This window comes from Danio aesculapii, chromosome 7 (genome assembly GCF_903798145.1).
Source record: "Danio aesculapii chromosome 7, fDanAes4.1, whole genome shotgun sequence".
NCBI classification, from domain to species: Eukaryota; Metazoa; Chordata; class Actinopteri; order Cypriniformes; family Danionidae; genus Danio; species Danio aesculapii.
The window spans coordinates 58,525,789-58,540,834 of NC_079441.1; the positions used below are offsets into that span (position 1 = coordinate 58,525,789).

The window sequence follows — 15,046 nt, forward strand, 5'->3', positions numbered from 1 at the left end:
ATGGGATAAATTCATACGAATTAGCCACTAAATCCAATAGTTACGAATTGCTGTGTGATCATGTTGATTATTGCACTTAAAATTCTCATGGGTGTAAATGGTTTTATGCATCTCATCCAAATTCTCTGTTGCTACTTCTAAAACTTAATTTTAGAGCTGTTAACAAAGGCTTGATCTTAAAAATTTTGTTAATAAAGGGGTCATGAACTGCCTTTTTGGGTTTGTATCCTAATCAATAGGTTAGTACTTTCTCACTATATGGGCCCTATCACACACCTGGTGCAATAAGACTTAATACACGCAGGATGTACAGCAATACACAAATATCTTTACAAATGAAAAAGAATTAAAGGATTAAAATATTACAAAAATTATTACTTACTACATAAATATAAAAACCACTGCCTCCATACCTTCTTCATATCAGGGGGCTTTTTTAAGTTTATTCATGACAACTTGCTTTGGATAATTCTATTATTATTTGTATTATTATTTATTATATGCATATTTATATTTGTTTTATAAAAACAAGCTTAGATTTGCCCACCTGTCAAGTTTTGGACCATATGGGGCATAGCATGTGTGTTTGGATATAACTCAGTTTTTTAACCACACTTCGTTATTACTGTTCAGTTATTTGTTTGCTGGAAATTATAACTGAATTTAAAAGAGTTTTGAAACAAATCTTTGCGCTTAACAAACAAAATTAATTATGTAGGCTAATGGATGTTTGCGTGTACAACACATTTCTTTATCCACGAAAGACAGAAAAAGAAAGTGAAACTAAAGAGGCTGAATGGAGGAGGCTCATTCTTTATCCTTGCTGCAGATGCTCTGTTTTACTCGCTAGTGAAGCGTTCAGCTTTTTCAATTACAAAGTCTGCCATGTAAATAGCAAATGCGCCCTGGCGCGACGCAACCGAGGAATGGGAGATGAGACTCATTAAGAGAATAAGCAAAACGTTGTCAGACCATGTGCTGCAGCGCAGAGCGTATTTTTCCATCCTTAAAATAGCAAAAGTGGATTCGGACATGCCCTTAATGCTTTTGCTCCCTGCGCTTTAGACTTTGTGCCTAGATCGTTAAAATAGAGCCCTATATGTAATGAAGCACTGTGATGTTATTGTCATTATTATTCTTTGTATATTTTTCATTACTTTAATGTGTTCTACCTTTGACGTGTTAATTTTTATGGTTTTTCTTACTGATTATTTCATAGTTTTTGCCCAAACTTCTTTTATAAGTTTAGTTCAGATTAGTGGTGTGCTGTAGTAAATCTGATTGTACATTTTTAGCAAACTTTGCACGAATGACAGCAGATAAAAAGGCCCATAAACATACTCAAATCACAAATAAACACCTTATACAAGGTAACCAGTAAACAGTCTAATGCAGTCAGTCAGGATGTTGTTGTTTTTGTCATGAATAATTCTTCACTTATTTATGATTCCTGCAATGCATTCAGTTAACGTGCAAAAAAAAAAAGGACTCCGGAGGTCTCACGATGATATATTTTAGCTGCAGAAGGCAGATTTCGTGCAGGTAATTTATTGCTAACTCTTGCAGAAAGTTGTGAAAACTTGTCACTTATATGCTTCCGTTGAATGTGGTTGAGGTGTGAAGTGCCTGGTTCAATCAAGAAAGAGAGCGATGTGATATCAAAAAGTGTGACTCGGAATATAAGGTAAAATTGCTGGATTTTTCACGCTGTCTGTTCATTGCAAAGCAGTTTTGTTTTGCTCCACACATCCTCAAAATCCGACTTATTGATCAGCCAGGGAAGGATACAAAACCGCAAGCATATTTCTTCAGCCGTAAACTTTCTTCTCAGGCTGTTATGAGGGATCCCAAATCCACTCGCAGTCCCTGCTCAAGCTCTGAGCGTTGTAATTGCGTTTCCATCACTTGACAGGGGCTGATGGGAGTGAAGTCACACCCCTGATTATTTCTGAGCTCTTTTAACAGCTTCCAGCTGCCCCTCGAGTGAGCAGCGCAGGACGGGCGCACATCTCACCACTGGGTGCAAACACACAAAGAGCTTTTTCAAGGGAATGAGCAGTTCGCTTTAGTTACCGCAGAGATCACAGCACCCGCTCGCTCCCTGTTGTGATGGACGGGGTAATTCAATCTGAGCAAAATCACCACGGATTACTTTTTCTTTCTGTCTTTCTTTCCACAACCAGCGTCTGCAAAGGAAAATATGACAGAGAGGCTGATCCTTAAGCCTGCTGGTTAACCGTGCATTACAATCAGGTTGATTTTTTTTCTTTAGCAACCACACACACATACACATACAGTAGTTGCAGAGGTTTAATTAGCGTTTTATTTATAACTTCATAAAAAAAGTCATTAAGCAAACTTAGTCCTATCAAATCAAAGAAAATCAAATATTCATGAGTCCTACAGCGGGAAGATTAAACTGTCAGTGCGCAGGCTTCACATTATAGCAAATCAGTTTTATGTCTCAGTTCCAGTTATTGGAAATGAAAATATTCCCTGAGATGGCGTGAAATGATGGCATGGAATGAATCTGTGAATAAATTCTGCACGGTTTTGATCTACTGACAACAATAAAGACAAAGAAGAGGTAGTTCCGGCAGGAAGAAGAGGAAGTAGAAGGGCTGGACAAGCAACACACTATACCACACTGCAATGCTTTCAAAAGATTAATAGTGATTATTAGCATATATAGAAATATTTTTATACATAAATGAATAAGTTGACAAGAAATTTACAGTAATTATTGGAATTTAATGCACATCCAAGGCTATGATGTAGTCGTTACAGCATGACCTTGAATGAACCTTGAAAAATATGTGCTTAAAAATATATTAGCTTAACAGACTGAAGCCAGTTATTCAACTTGGAATGCTCAAGTGTGTAAATGTTTTTTATACATCCCATCCAAATTCTCTGTTGCTACTTCCAAAACATATTTTTAGAGCTGCTAGCAAAGGCTTGATCATAATAATATCGTTAATAAAGGGGTCATGTACTGCCTTTTTGATTTTTTATCAAAATCAGTAGGTTAGTACTTTCTTGATGTATTATCTACCTACAGTACCTACTGCATGCACATTTGTGTAGATGCAGGTGCTGATGATCTTCTATGTAGGTGGGGTTTTGCCCAAGCGGCAACCTCCCCCTCTCCCTTGTGAAGCAAATACGGAAGTAACTAAAACTGCAATTTATCGACATTCCGCTAGTCCTGGCTCCATAATAGAGCAGATTTCTATTGAGCCCAATATTAAAATGGCTGACTTTACAGCAGAAAAAAGGTGTTTACAGCCTGGTACAGGGAATGGTTTTGGTTCATATAGCTAATATTACCCTTTATGACAACTGTGATGGGGTGAATTTTTTAATATAACTCATTCGTTTCATTTATGTTAAGTTTTATGAAGTCTGCAAAATTAAGGGCGTGGCCACTTGAGTTACAGCTAGGTCTCGCTGGTTGCCGTCCTTCACCTCAGCTAATTCCGGCTGATTAGCCGCTGAACTTGGCATATACATTGTATTTTTGTTTAGTTTTATGTGGCTTTACACAGTCAATTGCTCTTTTGAATTATTTCTCACAATTATTAGATAATATGGCCTGCTGTGTGCACTTAATTTTGCTCAAAATCCATTCACGTGGCCTCCATTTCCTAGGTGAGTGAAATTATATACATATACCATCTCTACAAATGTATTTGTTTTAAGATTATTTATCATTTATATTTTTCTTTAGAACTGTAATGCACTCCAGAATCTGATCTAGAACATTCATCTGAAACCTTGTCATACAGTGTTATGCCTGGATTTCATAAATATCCTTGCATTTACTAACACACTATATTTGAAGTGTTTGGAAGTCATTCGCATTTTCCTTCTGTAGAAAAACGCCATAAGAACAATGCTTAGTGGCTCAATGTATTACAAAGTGTTTTTAAAAGTCTAAACACTTTATTAATATAGTACACAACCAAGCACATGTGGTCAGAACACAAACGAGTCGCAGGTAATGAAGTATTAAGCTTTTCTCCCAAAGAAAAGTCCATCTAAACAAAATGCCAGCAGGCGTCTGTAGCTCTGCTCACACTCCACCTCTTTGCCCTTGTTTGGTATCCCCCCGGTCAGTGCGATGACGTGCGAACAAAATGGCAACGGGTGGCCACGCCTACTTGTAGCTTCTTTTGCGTACTTCAGAAACCTATGGGTGACGTCATGGATACTACGTCCATATCTTTTACAGAATAATAGTTGTTATTTTTTGGTAGTTTGGTTTTAATGTAAACAGTTTTAAACTAACAAGAAAATGTTGAAATTGTGTTTTTATAGTAAAATTATATCTTATATGTGAAAAGATCTTTTTTTTCTTCCAAAATTACCTCAGCCTGTATGGTTATTAATTGTTTTCAGCAGAACAAACTAAAATATCAGTAAACATGTCATTTCATGACAGGATCTGTGAATAAATTCTCCACGGTTTTGTCATTTCATTACATGAAACTCTGAAGGAAACCTGGATAGCATGAAAATGCAGTGATGATAATCGAATTATGTGCTATGACATGTAAAACTGGATCCTGAATGGAACATTCAAAAAGCAGCTCATGTAATCATTTTAATCATATTATTGTTTTATTCAGATTAAGGCAAATAATTCCATTACTGATGTCCATGTAAACATAGTCAATGATAACAGCTACACGTTAATAGAGCATAAACAAAAGCAACATCTGCACTCATATGTGTATGAAATCGTGCAACTGTCAGCCAAAGGCAAAGCGCAGCAACTACACATTTGGCCCAAACGGAGCTAAAATTGAGTCAAAATTGATGCCTAAAATGGATTTGTGGCATGTCTCCTATCTTGTGATAGACACCTGGTTCAATTTTGTCCTGTTTCAGAGAAACACAACCACTAATCTACAGTACCAACAACATGTTTGACTAGTGTTAAAAAACTTTGAAGACATCTCCGTCAGTGTAATTGTCTGCATAGTTACTGCACTGTTTAAGGCAATATATTATCTCTATATACTGTATACAGCACAGTTGTCATTTCTGTGTGGAGTCTGCATGTTCTCCCTGTGTTGGCGTGGGTTTCCTCCGGGTGCTCCGGTTTCCCCCACAGTCCAAACACATGTACTATAGTGGAATTGAAGAAGCTAAATTGGCCGTAGTGTTTAAGTGTGTGAGAATTAGTGTGTATGGTTGTTTTCCAGTACTGGGTTGCGGCTGGGTTCTGCTGCATTAACCATATACTGGAATAGTTTGCGGTTCATTCAGCTGTAGCGACCTCTAAAAGAGACTAAGATGAAGAAAAATAAATAAATGAACTACAAAATCACAGTGTACATGATTGGGTAGGTAACATTTCACTTCATCAAGAAATATGTTACGTATTATGTTGTCATTTAACTTGACAGCATCAGCATTGATTCATTGGCCTTCATAAATCCTCTCCTGTGTCCTGTGGGACAGTAACGTTTCCATTAGATATACACTGGATAAGACTAGCGAGGAATTTTTCACTTAGGGCGCACTCACATTAGCTACAGTTACCTTGAACCGTGCCAAAGCGCAATAGTCCCCATCCCCTCTCCCTCTCGGCCTGCACACACATTGCATTTTATACCTACCGGACCTGAGCACACTTGCATCATCGATGAGGCGATTGTTCAGTTTAACAGGAAGAGAAGTGCTCTCGCTCAGCATAGTGGAGATTGCTTTAGTTATATCGTTTTGTACTATTTTTAGTGGTTTGGGATGCAGTGACATGCAGTCAAACACATTGCCGAACAGATCCACCCCTTTTGACGCTCATAAATGATTATAAAAGTCCTCATGCTGCAGGTATTAGGAGGTTTGCTGAAGGTGTAGCTGTCGTGCAGTGAGGGGTTTGTGTCTTTAATAAACTATGACAGTTTGCGTTCATTGAACAGTAAGAATGATTAATAAATCCATATGAAACAGTCCCCTAAAAGTCATGTCTCATCTTCAGTTTCGGGCTCAGGCATACTTTGCACTCACACTACAAGGGTACCGCGTCAATCCCCAACTGAACCACGCTCTGACACACCTCTTCCAAGCGGGCCAGAGCCCGCCAATTGAACCGTGCCTGAGTCCGATACAGAGCACTCACACTTCTCAAAGGAATCGGGAAACTCGCCTGGGCATGGTTTGGATGGTATAGTGTGAGTATGCCCTTACATGTTTTTTTCACGTACTGCTTTTGGCCACTAAAGACTCTTTCAAGAGTTCACACTTAGAGCATGCTCATTTTAGGTACAGTTGCCTTGAACCGTGCCGAAGCAGAAAAGGAAGAGAAGCACTCTCGCTCTGAACAGTGGCGATTGGTTTAGTTATATCATTTTAGTGGTTTCTGATGCAGTGACATACAGTCAAATATTTCACCGAACAGATTGACAAATTTTAATAATAATTTCAATAATAATTAAAAAATCCTCGTGCTGCAGGTATTAGGAGGTGCAGCTGACGTGCAGTGAGGGGTTTGGGTCTTTAATAAACTACGACAGTTTGCATTCATTGAACAGTAAGAATGATTAATAAAGCCATACGAAACAATCTCTTAAAAGTGATGTTGCGTTATCTCAGGCACGCTTTGCACTGACACTACAAGCATACCGCGCCAAAGCCTCACCAAACCGTGCTCTGGCACACCTCTTCCAACCAGGCCAGGCCCGACCAACTGAACCATGCCTTGGCCAGATTTGGAGCACTTGCACTTGTCAAACGAACCGGGAAACACGCCTGGGCATGGTTCGGATAGCATAGTGTGAGTACGCCCTTAGAGCTTGCTTGATGCTATTAGCAGGTTTAGCATACTGTCCTGGGAGAGAACCCTGTGCTTGGAGATAACTAAACCCAGGGCTCCCGCCTGGTCAATAAGCATTTAAGAGGGTTCGAGATCAGGTAGGTCTTGAGAGCTCCCCTGGTAATAGAGAAAAAAGGAGGAGATGGGGTGGAAGGGAGTATTCTTTCAAAACAAAGATAACGTAGTAGGACGATAACTGTCTATTTATTGTAAGCTTGAATCAGTCTGATTGGATTATTGCTGATTACGGATGAGAGGCCAGCCCTGATCAATCATATCACGTTCTCCTCTTGAAATTTGTTTGTAAAACTTGCCCAGCTATTTGTTAATATAATGTGTCTGGTTTCCAATTTTATATGCTTACATTTATTTTTAGCTTCACAAAACAGCTTGTTTTTGCTGCTTGATATTGCAGACTGGTGTTTTGTATCATATTATTCTAGTGTCTTAATTATTAACATACTGGTTTGTAGCGTGAACAGTTTTACAGTTTACTGCACTTTGTTATTCCACTATTTTGTTACCCCTGTGAATAAATCAGGCATCCTACTTCCTAGCTAAAAACTAAAGTGGATGGTAGGGAGATACGGAAAGTAAGGATAAACTGTCACACATTATCTTGGGAGACTGTTGATTTGTGTGTCTGTCCTGCTTGACCATCCCTCTTTTGCTTCTGTCTGTTCAAATAAATGAACTAATTTCACGGTCTGACCGTTCATATAAGCCTTTTGAATAGCTGAAAGAATATCACTTATACATGGTTTGGATCTGTTTCAGCAGAGTTAAATGGAGCGATTATTTTCCAAATGTTAACGGCAAACTCCTGAGGGAAGATTTTTTTTCCGGTGCTGCAATCAAAAAGAGGCAGACTAATTAAGTCCAATAAACCTGAAAGCCAAAAATGTAACAAATGTAATTGTGATTTACAGATGTAGCCTTTTTACTACTAATTAGATAGATGTTCCATTAACTCGGTTTCGCCCATTTTATGAACAACATTAACTCCACAGCCTGTCTGCTGAGCAAACTGCTGCCTCTTATCTCGCTTTCTCCTCTGCTCTGCGTCCACTAATTTCTTTCTCTCCTTCCATCTTCAGGATCATTGCTTCTATCACGGCAGGGTCAGGGGTCATGCTGACTCGTGGGTCGCTCTGAGCACATGTTTGGGAATGAGGTATGTCATGCCTTGCATAATTGGATTCTCTCCGTGCTCCATGCACATAATACATTCAATTCACCCAGTCACATGTCTGAGGAAGGCTTAGTGTGATACAATGCACACTGCTCGATTGTATGATTATCCTGTGAGCATCATGTTGTTTAACTTTTTTTTTTTCATTTAGCAGTGTTAATGAGACTTTGTGCTCATTTGTTTGTGTTTATGAGTTTGCATGGAAGTAATAAAGTACAAAATGCCCCATGGAAAGAGAGACAATCTTGTTGATACCTTTCATTTGTGCTTGCAAAAAGTCGGTCATCTTCATTTTTGCATATGCAACACAATTCTGCATTTTTCATTTGTGAGGAGAGGAAATTTTATGGCCAGGTTATTGAATAAGCACTGATGACTAATACTGTGTTCCTACCGGAATGCGAATAGTTTGTTGTGCTCTGTCCTCATTCAGCACTAAAAGCTTCCTTTCTGCGTATGAACAATATCCAGAAACAGCCTTGAAACTGCATTTGGGCTCTGTCTGGTCTTGGTGAATTTCAGCGTAATGCCCAGAGCAAGATTTCCCAATAGGTGGCCCTCAGGACACGTACGAATATATACAGTTGAAGTCAGAATTATTAGCCCCCCCTGAATTATTAGCCCCCTTGTTTGTTATTTTTTTGCCATTGGAATGTATTGAGTGTGAGATGGGATTCTCATATCAGGAATGTGTGTTGGCAGAAAGAACGCAAGAAGTGCCCGAATGTGTTAAGCGTTTTTCCTTATTAAAAACACAACACCAATCTGGTAGTGTTTTTTTTTTTTAGGGTTAATTATTGTGATATCCCGATTGCAACAGATAAATACTGTAGACTGTAATAATGTAGGGAGATATCTCTGTAGACAGATGGCATTTTAATATCACGTTCGTCCTTATAATCTTAAAATGTGAGCAAAATCACCTGTTTTGTCATCACTTTAGACATTACACTAGAGAATTGTTCCAATACCACCTCTAAAATGATGTTGATGAAGTAGCAATGGTTTCTGCTGTTCTGACGTCAGCTGCAGATGTGAATGAATGGCGTAAGAAAGTAATTCCTCATACAAAAGGGTTTTTAGACTCTCTGTGTTTGAGTTCTTTTTTTATAAATACGATTGTGCCATCGAACTGTTGTATAAATGCAATATCACATGAGTAGCAGTGTGATATAGCTGTATATCAATATATTTGCTCACCTTTTAAGATTATAAGGCTGAACAGCATAAAATGCCATCAGTCTAAAAAGATTTCCCAGTATTTCTCTGTTGCAGTCAGGAGATCACAATAATTAACCCTGAAAAAGCCAAAGCAAAGCAAACACTACCAAATTACTGTTGTGTCTGTGATAAGGAAAAACACTAAACACATGCAGGCATTTCTTCTCTCTTTCCTTTTACTGAACTAGTCTGGACAACGAAAATAGGAGACTCATTAGAAACAAACAGATGGCCAACCATAAAGTAACTCAGGGTTATACAAAGAGTGGCCAACACAAAATACATACATTCCTGATATGTGAGATACTAATGGAGTAATACACAAGGGTGTAGGTTGAAGAGGCTGGACGAGTGCTGTTATTTGTAGAGGCTTCTAAGATAATCCAAAAGATAATAAGGTAATGTACAAGAGTTATCATTGTGGAAAAACTAAAAAATATTTCTTAGTTTTTATTTACATTTGAACAAAAAGTGGCATGTCCAAAAAGATTGATATCTTTTTCAATAATCAATAGAAAGACCTTTATTGGTTATAACAGTAATCAAACGATTGCCATAATTGCTGACCAGCTTTTTGCATGTTTCCACAGTTTTTTTTTACCGATGAGCTCAAACACTTTCAGTTTGGAGGGTCTACTTGCCACCACCCTGATCTTTATCTCTCTCCACAGATTCTCAATTGGATTTAAGTCAGAACTCTGGATGGGCCACTAAAAAACTTTAATGTTTTTGTCTGCTAACCATTACTTCGCCACTTTTTCTGTGTTTTGGGTTGTTATCATGCTGAAATGTCCACAGGTGGTGAATGCCAAGTTTCTCTGCAGACTACCTAATGTTGTTGTTATAAATGTTTTGCAAATTTTTTATGGTGCCTTTTACTGTGATTAGGTTTCCTAGTCCACTGGCTGAAAAAACATTAGGTTCGCACCAATGTGTGTGACAGAGGATCTGGTCCTATCAAATCAAAGCATTTTCCCCACTTCCACATGCTCTCTGAACTGGTTCTTTGCATGTTTGAATGTGTATTCAATGTGCAATGTGCAGTCAATGAATTTAGTGACAAGTTGACATGAAAGTAACTTGTAATTAAGAGGAATATGTGCTCTGAATTTCACCCATGCAAATGCACAAACACAGTATTAAAAGCTGAACAAACCAGCCTGAACACAAACCCGAAGCAGAGGATTAAAAGAGTTATTCCTTGTAAAGTCTTATATTTTGAGAGCATGAGAAATAAGTGCACACTGTACATCGCTATTCATGTTTAAACTATTGTCATTCAAGCTTTGGTTGTTTAAACAGTGAAGCAGAGTATGTGAGCAGAGAGAGGAATAGAGCAGTGTAATTTTGGCCAAAATCCAGAGTGGACTTTTTGAATGTCATGGTGTCATGTTTTTTTTTTTTTTTTTTTTTTTCGCTCCAAGCATGCTCCACCACCACTCCATCATAAACACAACAGATATAGTTGTGATGATTAAGTGTACAACCAACAAATCATTTAACAACCTTTTCATTCTGATATTTACCAAAAGTCCATTGATTAAAATACATAATTTATGAATCAAACAAATGTGATAGGCTACTGAACAATAAGCCAGAATACTATGCAATGCACACTAAGCTGAGGTGTTGATTTTATATGTGGATAAACTATGCATATAAAATAAAAATGAGTGCATGTATTGCAATACTAAATCTAAAAAAATGAATTATTATATAGAATGCTATTATATAGAATTAACAGGTGCTTTGTCGATGTCTTAGATTTGGGAAGTACTCTCATCTGAATGAGTGAATCACTGGCCCTTAGCTTAGCTAGTTGACAGAATTTAGCTCTTACTGAAAGCTAATTGAGGATCCCTTACCTAGAGATACAAATCAAACATCTGTGTTTTTAAAAGTAGCCTAAGCAACTATATTAAAGTTTCACAAAATGCCAAGGTTTTGCTAGTATATAACTAAATAAAGGATTATTTTCAGTTTAGTACATGCTTATTACACCAGTGAGCTTTGAAAAAGACAGCATGAAGGTCGTGATTCGAGCATAATATTTTTTTTCATTATGGGAATGTCATGTGAATAGTCATTAGTATATTATGTTGCAATTAGCTTAGTTTATGAGCTTGGGTCAGTAGGAGTTTAATATACTGTAAATATACATTTTTGCTTTTCTTTTGCAAGGACAGTGAAGACATCTATCACTTTATGAAAAATGTTCTCAAATATTTCTGTTTAAGTTAAATGAGTTTAACTGAACCTTGTTTAGATGGACATCTAACATCTTTAGGAATAGAAAAAAAATATATTTAAATTCAAATGAATTACCACAAAATTACAACAAAATTTTAGTATTTTAAATTTTTCTTGATTTTTCCTGATTTTCCGCAAACATATTAAATTGGATGTACTCATTTTTGCACTGATTATATAAATTTTTTGATGAATTAGTCAATGAATTAGATGCACTAATCTAATGTATATGCACAAATACACTCACTGGCCACTTTCCAACCGCTTGGTAATGCAAATTTCTAATCAACCAATCACATGGCAGCAACTCAATGCATTTAGGCATGCAGACATGGTCAAGACGATCTGCTGCTGTTCAAACTGAGCATCAGAATGGGGAAGAAGGCATGGTTGTTGGTGCCAGATGGGCTGGTCTAAGTATTTCAGAAACTGCTGATCTACTGGGATTTTAACGCACAACCATCTCTAGGGTTTACAGAGAATGGTCAGAAAATGAGAAAACATCCAGTGAGCGGCAGTTCTGTGGGCGCAAATGCCTTGTTGATGCCAGAGGTCAGAGGAGAATGGCCAGACTGGTTCCCGCAGATAGAAAGGCAACCACTCGTTGCAACCGAGGTTTGCAGAAGAGCATCTCTGAACACACAACACGTCCAACCTTGAGGCAGATGGGCTACAGCAGCAGAAGACCACACCGGGTGCCACTCCTGTCAGCTAAGAACAGGAAACTGAGGCTACAATTCACACAGGCTCACCAAAATTGGAACATAGAACATTGGAGAAATGTTGCCAGGTCTGATGAGTCTTGATTTCTGCTGCCACATTCGGATGGTAGGGTCAGAATTTGGCATCAACAACATAAAAGCATGAGTCCATCCTGCCTTGTATCAACAGTTCAGGCTGCTGGTGGTGGTTTAATGGTGTGGGGGATCATTTTTCGGCACACTTTGGTCCTATTAGTACCAATTGAGCATCGTGTCAACGTCACAGCCTATCTGAGAATTGTTGCTGACCATGTCTATCCCTTTATGACCACAGTATACCTATCTTCTGAATGCTACTTCCAGCAGGATAATACGCCATGTCATAAAGTGCCAATAATCTCAGACTTGTTTCTTGAACATGACAATGAGTTCACTGCACTTAAATGGCCTCCACAGTCACCAAAACTCAATCAAATAGAGCACCTTTGGGAAGTGGTGGAATGGTAGATTCGCATCATGGATGTGCAGATGACAAATCTGCAGCAACTGCGTGATGCTATCATGTAAATATGGACCAAAATCTCTGAGGAATATTTCCAGTAGCTTGTTGAATCTCAGCCATGAAGGATTGAGGCAAAAGGGGGTCCAACTCAGTACTAGTAATTGTACCTAATAAAGTGGCCGGTCAGTGTATATTATTGTTATGCATCCTGACATTGCAAACAACCCGAATGTTTGAACAGTAATGGACATCCATTTTTGATTGTAATTATGATGTCCAGATATACCATTTTTCAAATGCTGTTGAAAGATATGAGCTCATACCAGGTCATGAAAGTACACCACAGAAACTCAAAAGTAAAAAGAAAAAAACAGAAAACAAAAAGAGGTAAAATATTTTGAAGTACCCCAGATGTGCTGGCTATATAATTGGTTGAATGTGGCTAGATGAAAAATGAAGCAGTTGTTTACTGTGTGAAACCAGAGAGCAGCAGTCAAGATAGTTGTGGGATGAATCAACATTCCCTGAAGTGTGTTTGCTTTCATTCCTGTTCATTCAGTGCACAGACTCTATGAGAAAAGTCCCTTCTCTGACATACAGAGAGGTTGTTGAAATATATGTTTAGTCGACTATTCAGTTCTATGAAAATAACAGTGTTATTAAGGGCAAAGCCCCAGAGAGTCTACGTCTAGATATTGCCAAAGGTCTTGAATTCCTTATGAAGACAGATCAAGTCATTGAACAGCTGTTGCAAGATTTTGCAAGAGCAAACGCAATTAGCACTATATGTTTTCATACGACTTCCTCAAGGCGACTGTTGCATCTTTTCCCTCTGCTCGTTGGAGGTCATGCGCTGATGTGCTGCCATATCGTCCACAGTTAATAGAGCCAACGGTCCATTTTAAAATTTGACACTAATGTAGCTGATTGTTTTATTGGTTTTATTGAATATTTATTTCATCATTTTTTTCCCTTTCTTTCATGAATATCATTACGGTTATGCCAAGTCAAATCCAATCACTGCCAGATTTGCCTACAGTTGTGGTGTCAGGAGCCATTATAAAGCCATACCTTGAGTCATTTCTGCTCGCCTCTTGTCAACTTGGGGAAAATGACAATCCTCATTTTGAAGATGATAGTTGGATCGCCTGGGGCGTAAACAAATGGTTTTGCGACTAAATGGATTTGCACCAGTTGTGAATAGTTTGAAGACAAAACACATTTCCAATAACGATAAATCTCTTTTGTAAACAAGAATAAAACAAATTAAGTTAACCAAATTCAACACTGAAATTAGGGTGGAACCGTAGTTTATTTTATTACACTGAATAAAACTTTTGAAACATTTTGGTTATATTAGAATACATGAGTACTTCTGTGATGCACTGCTGATACAAGATGTTATTTTATTGGTAAATGCTCTTCTGTTTCCAATTTTACATATATAGGCCTATTATATATATATATATATATATATATATATATATATATATATATATATATATATATATATATATATATATATATATATATATATATGTTTATATATTTATGCAACAGTTCTGTCTGGTTCTCGAATCTGATTGGCTGATAGCCGTGCAATATTCTGCAATAACAGCACTCAAACAGCCTCTTCACCCTTCTGTAATACTCCGCCCATAACGAGTGACTGCAGATCAGTAAACTCACTACAGTTTGACAAATATTGCAACTGTTAGATAACATAATGTACTTTTGAGGCTGTTTTAGGTGAGAATGTAGTTGTTTAGATTGCAACTATGCAGTTTATTATAAGGACAGTGCGTATTTAAAATATTTAGAATTTCCGTTGACAGCCTGTCATACTGAGCAGAGCAAAGACTTGCGCCACAAGATGGCGACAGAGACTGCATATTAAGGCCTTAGGGGAGAAAAACTCAGTGTTTTCTTTATGTATTTCAAACTAAAGCTGATCAAATCATTATAAAACAGGTAACTGACAAGTTGATCTCTCTCTTTTATATGTTGTAGTGCTGTAATTATATCTTAGTAATCTGGTAGTGTTTGCTTTGGCTTTTTCGGGGTAAATTATTGTGATCTCTTGATTGCAACAGAGAACTTCTGTGATATCTCTGTAAACTTATGGCATCACTTTAGACATTAGAGAATAATTTAGCTAGCTCTAAAGTGATGTGTTTTTAAGCAACGGTTTCTGCTGTTCTGCTGCTAATTTATATATATATATATATATATATATATATATATATATATATATATATATATATACATATATATATATAAACATGTATGTGTGTATATGCACATGTGTGTGTGTGTGTGTGTGTGCACTTGTGCATGTGTGTGTGTCAAGCGTCTTA

At 37.6% G+C, this 15,046-nt stretch overlaps 1 protein-coding gene across 1 annotated transcript in view; it reads left to right on the forward strand.

Annotated features, from left to right (window-relative positions):
- adam19a (ADAM metallopeptidase domain 19a) overlaps positions 1-15,046 on the forward strand; it is a 218,183-nt gene that overhangs the window by 126,998 nt on the left and 76,139 nt on the right. Inside the window, exon 5 of the mRNA XM_056462266.1 lies at positions 7,921-7,997. Coding sequence (XP_056318241.1) covers positions 7,921-7,997 — 77 coding nt within the window. The remainder of the gene's footprint in view (positions 1-7,920; positions 7,998-15,046) is intronic.